Consider the following 23,174-nt stretch of genomic DNA (forward strand, 5'->3'; position numbering starts at 1 on the left):
TTTTTTTTTAATTTACAATCGACATTCAACAGTGAAAGAAGGCATTCGAAAGAACTATTAAGTTCTTAACTTCTCTTGTCTTGCAATAAACTAGTGGAATTAAATCGCATTTTCTAACACGGAGGTATAGGACAGTTCTTGTTCTCATTGGTGTTACCTTAAGAGCTACCTCTATCGTTTCAAAAATTTTGACGCTTGACGTTACAACGAAATCCAATTAAAGCAAACTTTTAACGTGGTATAGGATAGTTAACTCTCTTTTTCTCTATGGTGCAACTTATAGCTGTTTGACAGCTGCCAAGGATCTAACCATTGAGGTGATATTTTCGTCTCGTAATTTCTACTATCAATGGCGTTTTTTTTTTTTTTTTTTCTTTGTTTTGAAATTAGATGTTTTACTTTACATCGATTTACAATAGCACATTTCTGCTTTATAATAATTACTTGTGGCTACGATAAATCATTGCGTTAAGTTGTATAGCACAAATTTTATAGATAGAAAAAGTGAGGGGGACCCCACTCCACCACTTAGTTTACATCTTGAAGCGCCCCCCGTTCAACACAAGTGGTAAACTTCTACCGATCTGCTCTGTTTCACGCCACGCATAACATACTGCGAACAACACGTGGCTAAACCCCGCAAAACATGGCAAGCAGCCCCTGGTGAACAGAATTACTGAAAGTGAGATTCATCGGTAAAGCTCAAATATTTCACTTTCAAGTGTCAAGCTGCAGGGCAATTCTAAGTTGCAGTTGCAGGGGGTAGGGTTTTTGATCCCCATGAAGTTTTTTTTGTAACCCCCCCCCCGAAAAGATTCTTTTTACCCCCCCCCCCCTAGAAAAAAAAATACTAGATACGGCCCTGGTGGTGGGTCTTTTTGTAGGCTTGAGTGGGGCTCAGAGAATATTGCATGTTAATGCTCAAATATCCTAACTGTCATTGAGCCTTCAGATACAATTAGTATTGGGGGAGGGGGAGGTAGAAATTTATATTTAATCCCTCTTGATCCTGGGAGTATTTTGGTCTATGCCTTTGCAGTTGGCGCTGGGGAGAGGGGTAATAGTGCCCCTCCTATTGAGAGATTCTTTGTCTATGTAGCATAAAATATTACATTCATATGCTTGCCGGAACAGAGATTTAAAAGGCAACGCGGAGCGTCATGAGCCTCACCACGAAAATTTCATAGAGGAGGGGCAAGTTCTGATTCAAAAAAACTATTGTTTGTCGAAAATTTTGACCAAAAATTCCGATCTTGTCCAAAATATTGACAACAATCTAACATTTTAATTCTTAAGCAGAAAAACTGAACAAGCGTGACGCTACCATGAATATACCACTATTGATACATGCAATTTATCAGCAAGAAATCAGCGGTTGATTGACCGGTAGCCCCCATCAGATCTTGATTAGGCCTGGGCATAATTTGAAAAACCCTCAGAAATTAAATTGAAAAAATAGTTTTTCCGACTGAAATGAAGGACCAGAATTGAAACTTAAGTAAGAACGGGAATTATTCCGTGTATGAGAGGGGCTGTCTCCTCCCACAACCCCACGCTCTTTACGCTATTGTTTTACTTTAAGAACAACGGCAAATTTTTAAGAACAACGGCATAAATACAAAAGACAGTCGAATTGGAATAAGAAGCTTTTTTAAAGCACTAAAAACTTCAGCGTAACGAGCGAGGGGTTAAGAAGGGTGCAGCCCCCTCACCTACGGAATAATTTCTGTTCTTTTCCTCTTTAATTTTGTTCCTTACATTCAGTCAAACTCACAGCGATGCGATGAGATACCATCATGAACCAGTATTAGATAATCTTTGCTGGTGTTTCATCTCGAGGAACCATCAAGTGGAATACTTCGCTGTTTCTGGTTTTTGACTTCAAATGCAAGTGCTACTAAAGGTAATTCAAACGACGTCTAATTAGGAAAAAAAATTAAAGGATATTCAAATTCATTTAATTCAAAAACAAGGCACAGCTCTCGTGGGCAAAGCCTAAATATGATGTCTATTAGTCATAAATAGCAAAATAAAGTTGTCTGATAAAACTTCATCAGGATAAATAAACTGAAGGATAAAAACACTTGAGATTGAGAATAAAATTGTCGGATGAAACTTCCGTCAGGATAAAATAAACTAAAGAATAAAAACACTAGAGATCATTGTAATATTTCACAAAGCTTGGCACAAAGCTTTTACTGATGGTGTTACAGTGGACGGGGGTCAATTTCGGAACCTTCTCAGCCACTTCCCTGGGGGGACGAGATCTTATAGGGACAAAAGATGGGGGAAGGAATGATCGATAGATGGAATGTTGGAGGAGAGAGGAGCCAAATCTTTGGCATATTTTTTCTCGGCGGGAAAAAGGGGATTCAAGTTTAAATTCTTTGAGCTAAAGGAGTAAGGTAGAGGGGAACCGCCATAAATGATTTGCAGTGATCTCTTCTGAACTCGTTCTATTTTATCAGTTAAATCCTGGGTAAGGGCAAAGTGCCAAACCGGACAAGCATATTCAACTAAGGGCCGGATGAAAGCGCAAAATATCAGTTTCAGCTTGTCCTTAGGAACTCGAAATTTTTTCAGCGTTTTTAGCATTTGGAATGCGCCGTTAGCTTAGCCACCAAGCAAAGTTATTTTATGACTTATTAGCTCAGAAGCGATAGGAGGTTCGAAAGACGGTTGAGTATTCCGAAGAAAAGAAAATGTCGTGACCGAGCATTTGTCTTTATTCACGACCATGTTTAGTTCAGCCGCCTCTGAGGTAACTTGGTCAATGAAACCAGCAGCATTGCTCTTCGAATCCTCAAACACGACTTCCGTTAAGGACAAGTCTTCAACGTATTTCCATCTATCTTCCAGATCAGCAGCAATTTCATTTATCATAAGGAGGAAACCCAGCGGCCCGATCACAGTTCCTTGTGGAATTTCACAAAAAAAACTGCCAGAGAAGTGGAAAATTGGTCTTTATACTTTACAGTTTGCTCTCTATTTGTTAAGAAGCTCTGATGATTTTAATAATAAAGCTGGGTTTATATTTTCCCGCCATTTTTTTCTAAAAGGATTTTGTGATCGACAAAGTCAAATGCTTTTCTAAAATCAATTGCAATTAAATTTATCCATTTTTCAGGTTCATCCAGGTGTTTTAAAATAAAATCAATTAAATTAACGAGGAAATGAACTGTCGAAAACTTAGGGATGTTACCAAATTGCTTTCCTTCAGTTACTTTCAAAAGATATTTTTCAACCATGCGGCAACAAAGCTTTCGTATATTCTGCTAAAAACTGACGTAATTGTGATCGGCCGGACACCAGAGAAATCATTAGCTGCTCCTTTCTTTGGAATGGGAGTAATAAATCCTTTCTTCCATTTCTTTGGAAAATATCCTGTTTTTGTTACACTATTGAAAATTATCTGAAGGGGAAATGATAATTTTTTTGCAAATGCTTAAATGAGAGCAACTGGAATGTCTAAAGGGACAATAGAAGTTCTTTTTAACAAAGAGAGTTTACGGACTATAATTGCCCACGAAATATCAGCAAATAAATTATCATCTGAAAGACTAGTTAAACTTACTGGAGGATCCTCAGGTGGAAGAGGGTGGTAAGATTGCACAATTGAAGCAAAATGGGCATTTAAATCATTCACAGTTTTCTCTAGAGGCTCCTCCTTCATGAAGTCAACTGGTTGAGAACTTTTACCAGTCAGACTTTTTACTTTACTGAAGAACTGCGAAGGCTTGGACTCCAAAAGATGGTCAACTTCATTTTCATAGTAATTTGCTTGCGCCTCTTTAATTTTCCATTTTATTTGGTTTTCCAACTGTTTTGCTTGGTTCTCTTGACCCTTTCGTATTAGGGGCAATTTATGTTTTATCAGTCGCTTTATTTTTGAATTTACGTATGGTTTATCACTAGAACAGAAATTAATATTACGTTCGGGAAAGCAATCGAGAAATTTTTAATTTACCTTATTATGGAATTCTTCCACTTGGTAATCCAAGTCTTTAGCTGAAGAGACCGCGACCCAATTTTCTCCCGTTCCCCAGTCACCGAATTGCAGTAGACCATGGTCAGTGATCTGCCTTGAAGTAACTTCGGTTACTGAATATTTAATTTTTACTTTTTCCAAGGGGTTCCACTGTAGCATATAATGATAATTTCCACCAAATGGTGCTAGTTTACTTGGATTCTGGTAGTATTTCGAAACATTTGTCAGGATTACATCCAGAGAAGTATTCGCCTTAGTTGTTGGGAAATCGACTAGAGTTTTAGTGACCTGGCTAGCGATTTGCTATCGAGTTCATTAGAATCTCCTAACATTACTACTTCAAATATGGGTGAGTTCTCAGGACGTAATCTGTCGATTCCTGCAGCTTCTCCCAAATAGCCTTTCTTGCCGCAGCGGGCTGACAAGGTGAAAAATGGAAAACGCACACTGCTACGGCAGAGAGCGGCCTAGTGAGTCGCTTAGGTTGGGCTTTGACCCAAATAATTTCATCATTATCTTCAAGAAAAAGTATATATACAAAAATATCGAAAAATTACATAATAAAATGATGATTTTATAATGAATATTTCTAGGGTCTCCAAGACAGTAAAAAAATTATTTTGAAATAAAAAGCTTCATTATCCTAATATGTCTACAAACAAGAACATCAAACATTAACACATCCTAGTAGAAGAACCACACCAAGGCTGTATCCTGGATTTTTGTTCGGGTAAATGAAACTCAGAGAGGAGAGAAAGTAACAAAAATGAAAAATAAAATCAAAAAGGGTGAAAAAACGAGGATTTTGTCAGCCAGCGAACCATGAAGATGACAAAATATAAGCAAATATTTCGACAAGGACCTCCGCCAAGTCGTCCTCAGTGCTAAACAAAAAAGAGAAAAAAAACGAAAATCTAACCTTTCGAAGTTTACTAAACAAAGGCAGAAACTTCGAAAGGTTAGATTTTCGTTTTTTTTTTCTCTTTTTTGTTTAGCACTGAGGACGACTTGGCGGAGGTCCTTGTTGAAATATTTGTTTATATTTTGTCATCTTCATGGTTCGCAGGCTGACAAAATCCTCGTTTTTTCACTCTTTTTGATTTTATTTTTCATTTTTTTTACTTTCTCTCCTCTCTGAGTTTCATTTGTCATGTATAGCCAGTGTGGTCTAAGAATGTATTTTGTTTGGGTGGGGGCACAATTTTTTTTAACGCATCAAAATTTTATTTTGATGCGTTTTTGTTACGTTTTTACGAGTCGGACAAACATTTTGGGGGGAGGGGGGCACACTCCCTAACCCCATCCCTGGATACAGCCTTGCCAAACACTCTAAGTATTCTAGAGGAAAAGAAGATTTATTACAAAATGGACAACCAAGCGATCCAACTTGCTTACTTTAGGGCAAGAGGGCGCCCACTTCCCTTGTTGGCACGTGCCACAATAACACCAGGTAACGCGCGCCAAGCCTGGCAGAAACGTGCCAAACCAGGTGGTAGTGTGCGGCACATGTAATGTTCCGAGGTAAACATCAGTTGGCGGAAAGTGGAAGCCGCCTTGCTTTAGGGACTCGGGTATACACATCACTTCGACAAAAACTTCACATCCAGTATCATACATATATGCTATAACAGGACAAGCTCAGGTAAGTTCTAGCTCCTTGACAGCTATCCAGAGCTCATTTTAGATGTCTCTGTAGATATTTTCATCGTTTAAAACCTTTCCAGTCAAAATACCATGTCATTTTTCATTATTTGATTTGAATAATTTTACGATTTTTCCTCTGCACTTTTAATGGTAAAAAAGAAGACAATGAAAAACATCATTTTGAGATCTACACGCCTGACCCCCCCCCCCCCGAAATGAAAGTCATTTTCATTTTAATAGAATTATTATTACCTATTAACATACTTAAAGTAGGCTACTATAGTTTATAACCATCTGAGGCAGTGTTCAGGGGGGAAGGGTTACCGAGTTTGAACCACCCTCCCCTTGCGAAATTTTTTTCCGATTCGTAAAAACGCAACAAAAATAAATAAATTTCTGATGCGTTTTTAAAGTTTCTTCGTAAAAACATCCCCTGAAAATTACCCCCTCCCGACCAAAATTCCCGGACACGCCCTTGGTACCATCTGACCTATTCACCATAAAATTGTCCACTTCCCCCCTGTAAATTTATCACCACCACAACTACCCTTCTCCTTCTGTTAATTTTGCTCGTCGGTTTTCCTGTATAATTTGACTATTTTTGTTAGTTTTTCCCTCCTTTTTAATTCTGGCTTGCGTGCTTCATTCTGACCATGATCACAATATCTAGTAGCAAATGATGCGGCTTATCACCAAAAAAAGCAGATTGCAACAAACTTTTTGTTTTTAACACTTTTTGCGCAATCTATTGTGTAATCCATTCCATAGCTTAAAAACAGGCTTACGCTATCAACAATGTTTTAGCTATTGGGGCCAGTTTCATGCACCAACCGCGTGATCATATTCTTATAAACAACTTGGTAAAACACGGAATAATAACCCTCTCCTCCGGGAGTCACGAAATACACAAATGCAATCTTGTGAAATATTTAGCAGATTATTTGTTGGAGGGTTGGGGGAATTAGATTTTTAATAGAGGGGAAGGAGTTAATACAGCCCAAAAAACTACAGCCCTAATCTGCATGAAAAAAGACTTTTTCATGGTGTGTTCTTCCAACTGTTCCTAGACGGCAGAGGATTGTGATTTTCTAGCTGCCGATCTTCTAAGCTGCCTACCTCCTCCTGAAAAATTGTACTGACAAAAATACTGGAAAAATTTCCCCCGGAAAATTGCTGAGAACACGTCTCTAAATGATCCAGTCGGAAGAGAATTTTCATTTTGTACGGAGAAATTTTCTTTTTTTCGTAGATGAAAATCTTTTACAAAAATGTATGTCATTATTAAAGAACAAAAATAAAACGTTGAACACATTTTCAATCACACTGAGCAGCACACTGCACTTCACTCTGCACAACAGTCGAAATTTTACAGATTACCAAGACCGTATCGAGGGAGGGGGGAATAGGGGGTTTGAAACCCCTCTCCCCCCCCCCCGAAACGTTTGTCTGACTCGTGAAGACATAAAAAAAATGGATATAAACAAATTTCTTCTGCGTTTTGAGTTGTTTTTTTTTTGTATAAACCCTCCTGGATACGGCCCCGCAGATTACAGATCAATTTCAGAATGGTCTGTCATCATTAAAGAACAAAACAGCACATTAGAAACTTTTTTCATCGCGCTGAACTTCATTCTACGCAATGGCCGAAAATTTTACAGATGTAAATCCCTTTCAGAAATGTTGGTCATCATCAAAGACCCAAAAAGCAAATTGATAACATTTACCATCACAATTCAGCAACACAGTGATCTTTATACAATACCCGACATTTCACAGATTGGTCATCATTAGACAACAAAACAGAACATTGGACATTTTTGGCAAACTTAAATTCATTCTAAGCAACACCCCAAAATTGCCATCATCAAAGAGCAAAAACGCACACTGGACACAATTTTCATCACACTGAAGTTCATACTATGCAACAGCCTAAAATTTCACTGGTGAAAATCACTTTCAGAAATGTTGATCACCATGAAAGAACAAAAACAGCACAATGAGCACATTTTCCGTCATCCTCAACTTCATTCTCCGCAACAGCCTAAAATTTCACCACTTCCAGAAATCTTGGTCACCGTAAAAGAACAAAAACAGGATTGCGGACACATCTTTCATCACATACAGCTGAAACTTCTTTGCAACAGCTGGAAATATTAAGCATGCAGCTTTTTGTGGCTGTCGAGTTTTTAAATTGCTTTAATTGTATCAGTACTGCTAAACTTCTGCGAGCAATTGATTTTCTTAGGCTGCTTGATTGATTTGCTTAATATATTTTCTTTTTCTTTTCTTTTTTTCACTACTATTCTTTTCTTTCATTATTATTTTCACATTTCATTTAATTTTATTATTCTCTTCACCACGAAGAGATCCAGGACTCACATAACAATGAACAACTTCTAAATTTTGTGATTCTTTCTTTTCTTTTTTTTGCCCACCCTTTTACGTTTGGACTGATTTTGTTGCATTACAATTATTTTTTCTTCTGTATTACAGTTATCTTTACTAAGGATTTTTTCCTGTTATTCTTGTTCTCTAAATTCCGACCCTATGGCGGATCCAGGGGTGGTTTTAACGACATTTCCCCCCAGAAGTTTGAAAGTTAAATCGATTAAAGGGGTAGGGGGCAGAAAATACCATTGGGGGAGCCTAACTTCGTTGGTGCCCCTCCTAATTACTAATTCTGTATCCGCTCCTGTTCCGACCCAACAATTACAAGTTTTGCTAAATTAAAAATAACCATACTTGTATCAAAGTGAAAGCGCTGAAAAGGTTGGGTTTCCTTTTTTTCAAGGATAACTTGTACATACAATTGACTCCCCGGGACTTTCTTCTCTTTCTCAACCTTTTTCTTTTCTTTGTTCAAACCTTTTTTTTCGAGATTTTTCATTGTTGCTCAAGATGGGGACTGTAATTCCCATACGGTATGTGGGGTTTTCGACTTTGGTGATTCCAACGGTACAGTTTCCATTTCGATCCAACACCCTTATTTATATATTTTCAGCAGACTATTTTTTCGAAATTTTCGCAAATACATATTCTCACAATCAATTTTTATCATTGGGATTAATCGAAATAATAGTTACCATTCTTGAGTCAGCTTCAAATGACAATTCTTCCTCACTTGACAGTTTGTTGTTGTTGTTGTTTTTTTTAAATGCATTTTTAACTTTCCGGTTACTACGTACTAGAGATCGTTCTTTACTAGGTTGCTTCTGAAGCCGCAAGCATGATTTCCATTTGTTTATTTTCTATGCACTAAATGATCAAAACCTTGTGCAATTTTTATGGGGGGCGTGGGTGATTTCAATGAATATTTTATTACATATAATTCTTACTTGCAAGAGAGTAATAGCTATGGATGTTTTCAATTTTTTGCTTTAATTGACTCTACATTATTGTTTCAATAGCTAACTATTTATATAAATTAAATTTGACTAACTTCTAGCCACCAGTTGTATTCCTCATCTGGATACGGAAGGGAGGTAAGGTGATATTGGTGAGCATGACGCATCACAAAACTGAGCAATGAAGGTACTTCTTCAGGAATGGATCCTAACAAGGGAGATTTTGATGAACGACCAGATATTTCTGACCTATAAAAAGCAAAGAACTATAATATTAAATTTACTATCAAAAAGCTGGTTAGGTTCTGTACATGAGAGAACAAACTGCCCTACTAATTCAAGGGTGTGACTATAGTATGGTCTGACAAGGGTGTGACAGGTGAGACTATAGCATGGCTCAAGCATTATACAATAGTAATGACTTAAGTGCACGTCAAGGGTGCGTTTGATGGTTCAACGCAATCAAGTTGGTTGATTAAGTTTTAAATATATTTTAAGACCACACTGGCTATTAATAACATACGAAAAATAAGAAAATACAACAAAATTAAATAGCCGAGAAAACGAGGGTAATGTCAGCCAATAGACAGAAAAGAAACTGAAATGACAAAAGCAGATATTTCGGCAAGGACCTCCACCAAGCCGTCTTCAGTGCTAAAACAAAGCGTAAAAATGCCTTTAAACATATTTTTGATGCGTGTTATAATTTTGTTTTGCATCCTCCCCCCCTTCCACATCTCCCGAACAAAACCCTGGATATGGCCCGAGGCTTCAGGCTCTTTCTCAAAGTTTCCATAAGTTTGTTCGCAACAAGTTTTGCTAGAAATTAAATTTTAAAAACGATTTTTTTCAACTGAAAGTAAAGAGCAACATTAAAACTTAAAACGAACATAAATTATTACATATGTGAGGGGGGTTGCTCTTCCTCAACACCTCGATCTTTACGATAAAGTTTTGGCACTTTTAAAAAAGCTTCTTATTGTTCTAATTAAACGAACATAGTGTTTCACAAGTCGTTCTTAAAGAATTGGGACAAAATTCAAACTTTAGTGTAAAGAGCGAGGTGCTGAGGAAGAGCAACCCACCTCATATACGTAATAATTTTTGTTCGTTTTAAAATTGAATGTTGCTCTTTACTTTCAGTTGAAAAACTTGTTTTTATAATTGAATTTCAGATCGTTTTTTTAAATAATGCCAGGATATCTGGCTCCACCTCCACGGAAAAAGCCCTCCTCCTCCTCTCGGATTTATTCTCTAGACAATTCAATCCTGGTTATAATTTACCTCGAACAATTACCCTTAACACCTCCACGCGTACAATTGAGTCGGCAAAGAGAAAGCAAGACATAAGACGATTTCGTATAGAAATTCTGGCAAACTCCCCCAGTGTAAAATTTCCCCTGAAAATTCGCCCCCTGGAAACTTCCCTCCCTATGGAAAATTATCCACATGGAAATCCCACCAGCAGAAAATTCCCCCCTCCCACGCAAAAAATGTATGCATACTTCTCAATAACAAACATCATGCGTAAACAATGAGCAAATTTTTTAACTTAAAGACCTTTCCCTAGGGGCTGTGGGGGTCATGATATCTCCAAAGGTATAGTTATTCGGTCTTTCAACTATGCTGAACAAAATGGCTATCTCAAAATTTTGATTGGACGATGAAAAAAAAGAGGCATGGGAGGGGGCCTAGTTGCCCTCCAATTTTTTGGTCACTTAGTTAGGGTGCTAGAACTTTAAATTTCCGTTCAAATGAGCCCTCTTTCGATATGCTAAGACCAATGAGTTGATACGGTCACCTCTGGTAAAAAAAAAAACCAAATAAACACGCATCTGTGATCTTTCTTCTGGCAAAAATTACAAAATTCCACATTTTTGCAGACAGGAACTTGAAACCTCTATGGTAGGGTTCTCTAATACGGTGAATCTGATGGTGTGATTTTCATTAAGCTTTTGTGACTTTTAGGGGGTGATTCCCCCTATTTTTCGAAAATCATGGGGATTTTCTCATGCCCGTCATCTTTGATGGGTAAGACCAAACTTAATGAAAACTTATAGGCCTATATTTGAAATCAGCATAAAAATCCAATTCTTTTGATACATCTATTGATATCAAAGTTCTGTTTTTAGAGTTTCTGTTACTATTGAGCCGGGTCACTCCTTACTTGCAGTTCGTTACCACGGACTGTTTGATCGAAATGATAGTTACCATCACTGAATCAGCTTCAACTGTTGGTTTTCTTTTTCACTAGACAGTTTTTTTTATGCGTTTTTAAACTTTTGATTGCTATGGGCTGTGGGTCGCTCTTTACTATGTTGCAGCTGTTGCTGCAACAATGATCGTCAACACACCTTGCCAATCCTGTGTCTCAATGCACAATTCGAAGATGATATGGCAACTTCACTCTTTAAAAAAAATCGCGAGCTCTTTGGAAAGTTGGATACCGAATCTTCTCATATTATGACTCTGAATCTGTATAGCCCACTACTAAATCTAAGTTATATATAAATATATATATATATATATATATATATATATATATATATATATATATATATATATATATATATATATAAATTGCTGACTTACAGTCCCCTTTCCTCATCAATCGCTCATAAAGCCGAAGTTAGACTTTTTTTTCCAATTGTTTAAGAACGACTCCTGAAACACAATTGAATGAGAAGTATTTTAGAGAATTTTAGCGTAAAGAGCGAGTGTTTAGGAAGGAGCAGTCTTCTTCTTATACTGAATAATGTTGTGTTGTACGTTTTAATGTTGCTCCTTACTTTCAGTTGAAAAAAAAACTTATTTTTACATTACTTTATGATGCATAGAAGCCAAATTGTTCTTTAACAATTGCTCCCTATGAGGCGCAATTTTTATTCTTAAAAAGGGCATTAAAACTTTCAATTCCCAATTGAATGAGCACTTTCATAAGTTTCTGCGACCACCCCTTCTGTATGAAGTGGTCAGAAAAAAAATACACAGACTTAAAATCGTTCTTTACTGTGTGCCCCGAGGTGAAGGTTTTTGACATAAAAGACCATGCCACAGCAAAGTGGCATTTTCTGCCATAAAGCGTCACTTTTTGCTCAAAGGGGGTCACAATTCAAGGAATGCTGATTCTAAGATAGCCAAACAATTTAAACCCTCAACTGGAGCTTTCAAGCCCCCATTTTGGAAAAGGAGGGAAATCGCTTTTTTACATGGTTAGCATGCATCTCATAATTTATTTCTAATTCTTGTTTTCTGTCATGGCTAGCAGGCTACTGCAAGATCGCAGAGAGATGTTAAACTGTTCATTTAAAATCTAGTGCCTCTCTCTATATGGCTCTTATAAATTTGTAACTCCATTGTAAACTACCACATGGCACCTTTTGGAGTGGAAATGCTGTGATTCACATAGATTGACTCCAAAGTTCCACTGCAAAATTATGGTTATCTTCTTTATAACTAGCAAACGTTTAATTTGCCATTAGCTTCTGATGTGACTACATAACATGACGGCTAAAACCCCATGCAAATGTGTTGGAACGCTACAATAGTGAATGCAATGCTAGAACTAAACACATTTTCTGTTTGGGTTTCCTATGCTGCTGGCCTGCGAGGCCTGAGCTGCCGAGCAGAAGCATATCTTGACCTGTGAACGGGATGGGAAATTGCATCCTATTACATCATTTTTAATGATACTCTAGTACCCGTGTTTTCTTTTTACTACCTTGTTTCTTTTTAAGTTTTCCCACTTAATGTTATTACACAGTTTAAACCACTGAATATAAATAATAGACAGTAAGATCACAGCTCAGCAATGTTTGGCTACTCCTACTATACAGTCTTGGTGCGTATAAAAGCTCCGCCCATATACTCGTACGTCCTCGTCCATTGGGCCACTGATGGCAGATCAAATGTTAACCCTAGAACACTTATTTTGGCAGAAACTTCCCCAAAATGCTTTTGAAACCAACTCGTGACTTTGAAACCTCATTGTAATTTCTTAAAACATCTATGAATAACATTACACTACTAATTACCGATTTTTATATATTTATTGGAATAAAGTAATTTAAAATTAGATTCTTTAAAAAATTACTCTTACAAAGGTGAAGCCAAGTTTCGCGTTCAAGAGAAATCTGACTTGTCTACCCGTAAAAAAATCTAGTGTCGCTTATATTTATACGTTCTCCGGAGCACTTGCATCTCGGTCCGGCTTTGTATAATGGTCGAGATAGGGAATGATTCTGCTGTCTTTTATTTATATACAGTGGTTTAAACTTATAAGCGTTCGATCATGGGCGATTTTGCATGGGAAGATAGCTTAGAACAAGACATATAAGAAGGTAAGGTAAGTTTTTTTTTCAGAAGAACTAAAAAACATTACAATTATCAATAAAATTATTGTTATGAGCGGACACACTAAGTCGAGGCTCAAGCCGTCCATCATTGTCAAACGTTGCAAACTCCAGCTTAGTCAGGATAAGGACAGGGCTGCAAAAAATGAAAACAGACAATGGAGGATACGAATATATTACAGACAAACTCTTGATTCTGTACACAGCAATACAGCTAGAATAGTGTTGGGTGATATTTTATATCGATATATCGGACCAAATATCGATATCGAATTTCGGAACGTATAATCGAAACCGATATTTTTTAGGGGTCTCTAACCCCCTATATCCCCCGCGGAAAATCCGCCACATGATAATTCTGCAAATTTTCAGCATACATATTCGAGATTCTTTGCAGGTTTGAATTCTTTCATCTATAATTGATTTTATTTATCCTTATCTTACATCTTGCCCTTATGCAATCAAATGGTGCATGAATTGTTAAAAAACGCAATTTCTTCCCGGAAAAGGAGGTTAACCCAAATAAAAACACCAAAAGTTTTGAGCCACAAGCCAGTTGCAAAAATTTTTAGTCCCATCAAAATAAGCCAGTTTGGTGTAAAACAAGACAATGTGGCAACACTGTCCAGAGCAATAAAACTAAAACGCGCAGAGAGAGAAAGAGAGAGAGAAAAAAAAATGAAGATTAAAAACGAGTATTTCGCAACCGGACCAAAAAACCTGTTCCTTAATCTAGCCCATCTGTGTAGTTCGTATTGCGCAAGGATTGCAACATACCAAGTTTTTTTTATATCAAGACCATGTTGCAATAAAGAAACAATCTTGTCAATATTTATGCAACGAGAAAAATGCGAATGTTTTTAAGGCCTCAATTAAAAGGATACCTATTCTATTACAAGGAATTTGAAAATTAATATACAGTATATCCAGCACCGGATGTATGTATGATGTTTCAAACATATAAAAACCAAGTTTTAATTTGGTTTTTATTTAATAAAAACCAAGCAGATTCGCTCTTTGTGCATGCTGAATGGGAGACAGAACAAAAATAAATTGGGAGGCGTGGCAAATGAATCGACGTAAATATTCATCTGCGCCTACAACCAGGCACATAAGAAGAGGGGTTGAGACCGTGAGAGGAATCCATCCCATATCCTGTATTTTTACGATTTGGTAGCCTACTTGTGCAGAAAGCGTCAAGTGCACGATAAGTGAAGTTTCATTAATGCTAATGAAATAAAACAAAATAGGATGAAAATATAATACTTTATGAACAAAATTGGGCTATATATTTGCACATTAGAGGGGGGGGGGGGGGTAAAGCATAGCATAATTTAAATACGTAGCCTAACCTAACCCAACCTAGGTACCTTTTAGTCCCCCTAAATTCCAAAAAACTAAAGTTTATATAGGTCCCGGAGTGGGAAACTCTTTGTTTATGCCTCACTATTCAGCGGAAACCTGTTTATCAATAGCATGTTTGACAATTTGATGCTGCCTTTTATTGCACACTTACGGCTTTGTACGCAAGTACCTACGACTTTTCCGAATTTTATGATTTTACTTTCACATTTTTCTGTTTAGAGCCATGGGCACCCATAAGGGGGGGGGGATGGGCAGTGGTGGGGTCAGGGGGGCGCCCCCTCTGGCTGAATGATGTTGCCTTATTTTTATATTTTTGTTCTGAGATTTCTATTATATAGCATTAAAAGTGCCAATTAGACGAGGTTTGCCCCCCCTGGAAGTCAGCTTATGGGCGCCCATGTTTAGAACATTTGCCTTTCCCAAAATTAGTTCCTGAGTATCTGCTCGCCTAGAACAGACAATACACAACAACGCAACCCCTTACAAAAAATCATCGTGCTTTCCATAATTCCCTGTTGTAGTCTATGAATATTTACTTTAACAAACAGTCATTACTGTCTGTGTTATCGTGTCACAACATAACATTATGTTGCAGAAGGAAATGAAATGCTTCATCGGTGAAACATGTCGTAAGCGGACACTAAATGAAACAGTATTAACTAAATTTAACTAAAATAATTTTTCTAATTGCAAAAATTAAATTTCCAAAAATCAAATTAATTTTCCTAAAATTAAGCTGGTTTTAACTCTCCATTTTATTAAACAGAAGGTACTTAGGCTACCTTCTGTTTAATAGGACCAAGCCCAAGAACTGAAGTTAGGTTAATCCTAATAAAATATACCGATATATGATGAAAATATATTAAATACCTAACCTAACCCACTCTATATATTAAATATTTGATTAACATATACCTTTATAGTGGTTCATCTCGCTGAGACTAGGCTAATTATCTCCGAATGCAGACAGAAGAACCAGTTTTACTCAGGTCAAGAACTTGAGTGTGGTCATTATAACATATAAGCACCAAGCAGAACCCTGTCCAAGTGAAAAAAAAAATTTCCAGTCAATGATTCCTAACCGAAAACAAGAATTTATTTCCTTGGATTAAGCGAAAACTGCCAAGTAAAAATATTTACTTAGAACAGAAACAAAATAAGCAAAAGATAGCCATTTAACACCCCAGCTAATTGTGGCTAATCTGCGAAGTACAAGGATGCTTGGTTTTGTGATATGGTGGTTGGGCCGGTTGCAAAGCTTCTCTTTCCTAGGCAGCTTCTGAGACCGCGGAGTTAATCATTCAGCAGCAATTTGACTGCTAGCCTTCCTGCGTCTCAATATTCCATCATCAGATAAAGTGTGACCACAATCGTTGTTTGTTTCTTATATACAGTTTGTGCCCATCTTGCATACTGTTGTATCTGCCGAGAACCAGATTTCGTATTTCTTTTCTTTGAGTGAGCCAAAAATCCAAACTAAAGCTATTTAGACATTTTAGGAACCCTCAGAATTCTTCTCAAAACCCTAATTCATAATTCCGGGGATTCTAAAAATGGTTACTTGCCTTTAATCTGAATTTTTGGTTCATTCCGAGTAAAAGAATCCGAATTCCGATTTTTGACAGATACGATATTATATGAGATGGGCGACGAGTTATGCATCTTTATAATTACTTCAGCAACTCAGAAGTTGTTATGTTACACATATAAACTATAAAGGAGACCGGAAAACCTGAAAAATGGGTCTCAGGTTTGCTTACTGACTGCAAAGCAGGGCCGCATCCAGGATTTTTTTTCAGGGGGTGTTTGACAAAAGAAATTTTTCCGGGGGGGGGGGGCTTTACAAAAAAAATCTAAAAAATACATCAACAATTTGTTTATATTCATTTTTGTTACATTTTTAGGAGTCGAACAAATATTTCAGAGGGAGAGGGGTTCAAACCCCCTAGCCCCCCTGGATATGGCCTTGTTGTGAAGGTCCTTGGTAGTAAGGACGCTTGTACAGCTTCCCTTTTCCAAGTAACTTTTAAGACCACAGAGTTACTCACTCAACAACATTTTGACAGTTGGCCTTCTTAAATCTCAGAATTTTTAGGACATTCCATCTTTCAGATAAGGTGAGGACCCAACTGTTATTTATTTGTTATACACATTTGTGTATTTTTATAATTATTTAAGCTGCAGTAGGTCAAAAACATTATCTTACACATCACAAGTTTTAGAGAAGTACGGAAAACCTGATAAATGCATTTCAGTTTTGTTTACTGATTGTGAATATTGTGAAGGTCCTTGGTAGTACGGACGGTTGTACAGCTTCCCTTTTCCAAGTAGCTTCTAAGACCGCGGAGTTACTTTCTAAACAGGATTTTGACAGCTGGCTTTCATAAATCTCATAATTTTTAGGACATTCCATCTATCGGATAAGGTGTAACCTCAACTGTTATTTATTTGTTATACTCAGTTGTGTATTTTTATAATCATATCAGCCGCAGTAGCTCAAAAAAAATTATTACACACATCACAAGTTTTAGAGGAGAACGATGAAGCTAAAGAAAATACGTCTCGGGTTTCTAAAGCCCAGTTGTCTGTATAAAGAAGGTTTTTGTAGATGCTGCAAGATCAAATTTGATATGAAAAGCTCCATTTTCCAGTCTCTTTCTGTGAATGAGAAAAGATAGCATAACAGATTTTTGAAAAAGAAACTTTTAAATATCTTGAGTATAAGAGACATAACAGTATTAAAAGACCTTTGATCCGTTCTTATTTTAATCAATTTAATCTAAATTATACGCAATATTTTTAAATGGAAAGATGTTTCATTTTGTTAGAATCTCAAATCGGAAGATATCTGATGGATGCACGCAATATTGCACAACAAACATAATACCATTACACAATAATACACAACAAACAAAATAAAAAACAACGAGGATTTTGAAAAGACAGTGAACAGCACAGTGAATACAACCTTAGCGAACATTTCGTCTATTGAACCAACAATCGTCATCAGCGAAATATAGCATAAAAACAATAAAAAGAACTGGCTTACTCAAACTTAAACTTACTAACTCAATCTTCGTTATTAGAAGTTTTTCTGGACGGGTGTTGTTTTTGAATTTTCATATAGAAGTGTTTAAAAACAACAATGCAGTTTATCAGCTGCGAGTTTTTTAGTTTTTTTTTTTTTTTACCGTACAGCGTTTTTTTTGTTTTTTCCTTACCTTTTATATTATTTTCAAGCACGTGTTAACTGCTTAATCTATTTTTTTTCCTTTCTTTTTTTCCCTGTTGATAAAATTTTATCCGGTGTTGTATTTTGTTTCATTATATTATAAATATCTTTAGAATTAAATTATATACGAGATAGCTAGTTAGACTAATCAACAGAGTTTGGTGAGATTGAGGGGGCGAGATATAATTCTTAGCAAAAAAAAACTATAACACAACCCCTTTTGAATTAGGCTACCGTGGCTGCGGTAATAAGCAGTATTATTCACTTGCATTAAGAAAAGAAATGTGTCACAAATATGGTTGGAGTAGTTGGCTCCAGTCCTGCATATTTATCCTTACAGCTAGTTGTGAGCAAAGCCAGAGCTAGATTCTTCCTATGGGGGGGGAGGGGGGAGATCTTCTAAGAGTGCAAATTTACCCTCTTCTGTCGTAACTTAGCGTTAGACTTACTTAAGGGAAATATCTAGGGAGGGGAAGAAAATCACTGTTTTTAGGCAGGAATACCCCAATGATGGGTTCAGGAGATAAAAAATGTTTTATTTTTTAAAATAACAAAATAAGTTTGCCCGGGATGTAATTGTATACCCTACTATATTTTCGTGGAAGTTAATATTAAAAGTTTAATTCCCTATTTACTAGAGATCGGTGCTTAAACTTCCTAGCGAGGGGTATCACCTAGCTATGCCCATCGTTGAGGAAGCTGAAAGAGTTGTTCTGATTTTTGTTATTTTGAAAATTTCTCTATTTTGGAAAATATCTCGATTTTTGCATCATTCGGAGACAAGAGATTTAAAGACTTAAATTATTAAATTTTTTCCCTAAGATAAGCATCCCCTAAAGGCGAGTCTATCATCACCCCTTGAATTTTTCCATGAGGGTAAAGGGCAGTCTATAAACTATTCAAGAAAGAGGGATAACAATTTAAAAAAGAGCTTTTTTACTGGGATCGTTTGAAAACAAACTTTAGAGAACTGCCATTTATATGTTTTAGACTCACGGCGCAGGAAGGGAGCAAATCAACTGGTCTACTCCCCTCCCCCTTTACACCCTATTTGCAGATATGTCGGTAAATTTCTGGTAGAACGCATATGCACAAGTGGGTTACATATATGAAAAAAATTCTGAACCCAAATTGGTCCCAGAATATTAAGCAGTTCTAACTAAAATATAATGAATTATATACCTTTTTAAGATTATAATGGTTGTAGTATAAAGACATTTCACTCAAATTAGGGCCCCCAAAGAAGAAGATTATAATCCAAACGAAATCAAAGTTTGTTTTGTCAACAGCAAGCATATTAGTGCAGAAAAATGAATTTTGAACCATCCAACTAGTTAAAAGTGACAAAGAATGAAGCACTTAGTAAAAATTAATAGAAGAAGCAGAAGAAGAATTAAGAAGAAGCAGTTATCACCCAATCAATATCACCTGTTCAAGAAAGTCTGAATCTGAGACAAAGGAAGAACAAAAATATTTATTATGAATCTTCGGATTCTGATACAGACAACAGTGGTAGTGAAGGTATAATATTTATATATACCCCCTGGGAACCATATATACCCCCTGGGCATAACTTACAACGCCTGCCCCCGGGCCCTGGGGGGGTTGTGTCGACACCTAACTCAATAATATGATTTCGTATATATTGACCGAAAAATGAATTTTGAACTATCCAACCAGTTAAAAGTGACAAAGAATGAAGCACTTAGTAAAAATTAATAGAAGAAGCAGAAGAAGAATTAAGAAGAAGCAGTTAAATTTAATAGCAAACTTTGACACAGTTTTGAAAATGTACTTACTTAATGCATGGTGAGTTAATAAGCGGCTCATCTTCCATTAAAACCTCCTAAAAAGAAAATGAGGCTAAATAACCAGACGTTTAATTTTACATACATACCAAGCACGTGTCTAGAAAGGGTATCCAGTCATGACCTACATGAATTACACCATCTCTAAATAGTTCCCATAAAATGTACTTTTTTTTTCTCAAAAATAAAACAATCTTTTTTTCTCAAAAATAAAAGAGAAAACTTAGGAACGTGCCAGGTCTGTAGATCACAAATTTGTTGCTTATCATTTTAAAATATTTGGTTAAGTAAAGGGGTATTTTATAGATTATGTAAGTTGTACTTTCGCTCTGTATAGCCTACATTCCGCTTGTGGTTAAGAAGAAGGTCTCAAATTATGTACCAAAAATGAATAGCTACTGAAATATATGATATACCGAAAGACCTCCTCCCAAAATCAAACACATTCATGCATACCCAACTCGTGTAACGCTAAGCCATAAGTTGGCTTGGTATAGTCAACGCCAACGTCATGAAAATTTTGCTAATTTTCAAAAAAGGGGTGAAGTACCCCCGAGGCAGCAAGTGATCTTGATGAAGATTTTATCACATAATGCAGCTTATCATACAACCCTTTTGTATAGGTTTCAGGCTCCTACCTACAAAAATGAGGAATTTTTGATTTTTTTTTTTTTTTGAGAAAGAAGAGCATGGGTACGTGTTTCTTCGCATTGCACGTGAGGTTATGCAAATTTACGGAATAATTTTGTCAGTAACATACGCAGAGCTAAGTAGACTGGAGCTCTACTTTGAATTACACGTTACATCAGTTTAAGTATGTCAACGTTATGGAAAGGTCGGTGTAGTCAAAACTAAATTTCTGGTTTCTGGTGCTAAGTGGAATGGAGCTCTACTTTGAATTACACGTTACATCAGTTTAAGTATGTCAACGTTATGGAAAAGTCAGTGTTGTCAAAACTAAACTTCTGGGTGAGCAATTAATAGATTTTGACATTAAATTAACAAACTTTTTCTAGAAAGCCTTTCGCGCTTGATCAGAGCTTGAATCTTCATGTGGATTCCGCGATTTTAATTTTTGAATAATTTTGCTTATGATGACTTTGATGATTTTAGACTACATGGTTTTATGATGGTTCTTGATTTTTACCACAGTAGACAGAATATAGCAGTATGATCATTCTCTATCTCTCCCATTATAAAAACCCGGACAGGGGTGCGAGTGGAAAGAAACAGGCTAAACAAGCTAAGGCAGAATGAGGTGGGAGGAGCTTTTTGTTCACGATGACCAGAAATGATCTGCGATAAGCTTACTGGTATATTCAGAAACAGGCTAAACAAGCTAAGGCAGAAAGAAGTGGGAGGAGCTTTTTGTTCACGATGACCAGAAATGATCTGCGGTAAGCTTACTGTCTATAAACTGTGATTTTTACGTTCGACTAGTGCGAAAGGACATGTTGAAATGTTAAAGGTTATATTTAACGTAATGTAACTTAGCCACTTAGCATAGGAAATTACGTATGTAGTGTGAAAGCCGCTTTATTTTATTAAGTAATTTTATGTCATTGCTAAATAATGAAGGCATATCTTTTTATATTCAAAAATGAGGGATAAGGTAATTACTGCTTGGCATTTTACAGATTAAAACAAGATATAAAAGCCAGAGGTACACCTTTTACACTTAGTAAGGCAACAGCCTGTAGATTATGCTATTTATTTTTAAAACCCGTTGAACTTAATATACGGTTAATCAGCTCTATATTGTGTGCTGAGTCAGGCAACAACATCCAATACCCGGGTAGTGGTTCGAAAATACACAGTAAAACAATCTTTAAATAATTTGAACCATATACTGGCTGATATTTTAAGCTTCACGGGGTGTTGCCCACTATCCACAACCTGAGGTAGATCTCGAAGCGTCATTTATTCCAACATGCATGGTAAACTTCCACCACGCAGCGCCTCTTCTCACCAAGCATGGAACTCTTTGCACCACGGATGACAAACTCCTGCCACGCGTGGCACATGCAACCTGGTGCATAAAATCTTTGAAAGTGAGTGGCACCTCGAAGCTACCTATTGGCATAACAAATACAATAAAAATTGCACAGCAGCCATTGTCACACAATGTTCGATTTGTAATTGCAAAAAAAGAGCTGAATCATATAAAAACCGCAAGTCTCGTAGGTAGCTGTTAAATGTGTGATTTACTATTTGGTCTTCCTGCTGTTATTCTGCTTTTATTCTAGCTTGAGCATATAATTAAGTGTATAATTGAAGATTTTAAATACCAGTATCTCTTTTCTCAGCTAATGAAGGTCTTGCAAATTAAGATGAACTAACACCGAAAATTAAAAATATATTTGAGGCCAAGCATATACGCATCGTACTCAGGTATATATATATGCAGGTATGGGGGCATGTGTTCGTACTTGATTTGGCTATTTTCAGTGAAAATGCCCTTTTTGTATTTTCACTGAAAAAATTAAAAAACGAAACATTTACCCCCTACTCTAGATTTAGGAAAATACATTTTGTCACCACGCATTTCTGCTAATTGACGCCACTGCCAGATAGCTGCTACTTTTTATTCCTGCAGAAATCGGAGCATCAAAGCAAGCATGTGGGAGAGCTTAAACTGACGTCCTTTACAAAAATATGTAGGACTTGATACCAATGATCTGTAACACTGAGTCTCAACAAAGGGGATTACGGTCACATTTTCTTAGATTATTGAATTCCTGAATTCTCTAATTTAAATTAATTTTCTTCTTAAGATAGTTAGTTATCCAGTAGTGCAACAAATTAAACCATTTTACTCATTTCTAAATGATAGGGTATATTTAGAAACTAAGCGTGGTCCCTAATACTTAGGAGCCTACAGCCTCTAGCCCAAACTAGCCTACTGGGTAATACGCCCTTGCCTATATATATATCTACAATAATATATACTTACGACAAGACTTTTTGAATCAATTGGATCAGACGCTTCTATGCCTGCTAATCTGTCTTGACAGGATTCCTAAATAAAATATAGCCATTGGATTACATATAATCAAAATAGACTATATCAAACAGTTCATGGTAACGTACTGTAAGTAAGGAGCGACCCGGCTCAATAGAAACCGAAACTATAAAAAACGGATTTTTGATACCAATAGATACATCAAAAGAACCAGATTTTAATGCTGATTTCAAATATATCAGTTTCATCAAGTTTAATCCTACCCATCAAAAGTTACGCGCCTGAGAAAATTTGCATGATTTTCGAAAAAAGGGGGAAACACCCCCTAAAAGTCATCGAATCTTAATGAAAATCAGATCATCAGATTCAGCGTATCAGAGAACCCCACTGTAGAGGCTTCAAGCTTCTATCTGCAAAAATGCGGAATTTTGTATTTTTTGTCACAAGAAAGATCACAGATTCGTGTTTATTTGTTTTTT

General features: G+C 36.5%; 1 protein-coding gene across 3 annotated transcripts in view; it reads right to left on the reverse strand.

The window, feature by feature from the left end:
• Positions 1-23,174, reverse strand: part of LOC148944197 (uncharacterized) — a 167,097-nt gene that overhangs the window by 30,941 nt on the left and 112,982 nt on the right. For 2 of the 3 annotated variants that reach the window (XM_089100605.1, XM_089100606.1), the window contains exons 5-7: positions 22,687-22,752; positions 19,725-19,771; positions 9,072-9,225 (exon numbers count right to left, since the gene is read on the reverse strand). In XM_089100605.1, coding sequence (XP_088956731.1) covers positions 9,072-9,225; positions 19,725-19,771; positions 22,687-22,752 — 267 coding nt within the window. The remainder of the gene's footprint in view (positions 1-9,071; positions 9,226-19,724; positions 19,772-22,686; positions 22,753-23,174) is intronic. The other variant, XM_089100607.1, reaches the window with a different exon arrangement.

The sequence above is a fragment of the Artemia sp. Qi Xiang Cuo genome, chromosome 14 (genome assembly GCF_049724085.1).
Source record: "Artemia sp. Qi Xiang Cuo chromosome 14, ASM4972408v1, whole genome shotgun sequence".
Lineage (NCBI taxonomy): Eukaryota > Metazoa > Arthropoda > Branchiopoda > Anostraca > Artemiidae > Artemia > Artemia sp. Qi Xiang Cuo.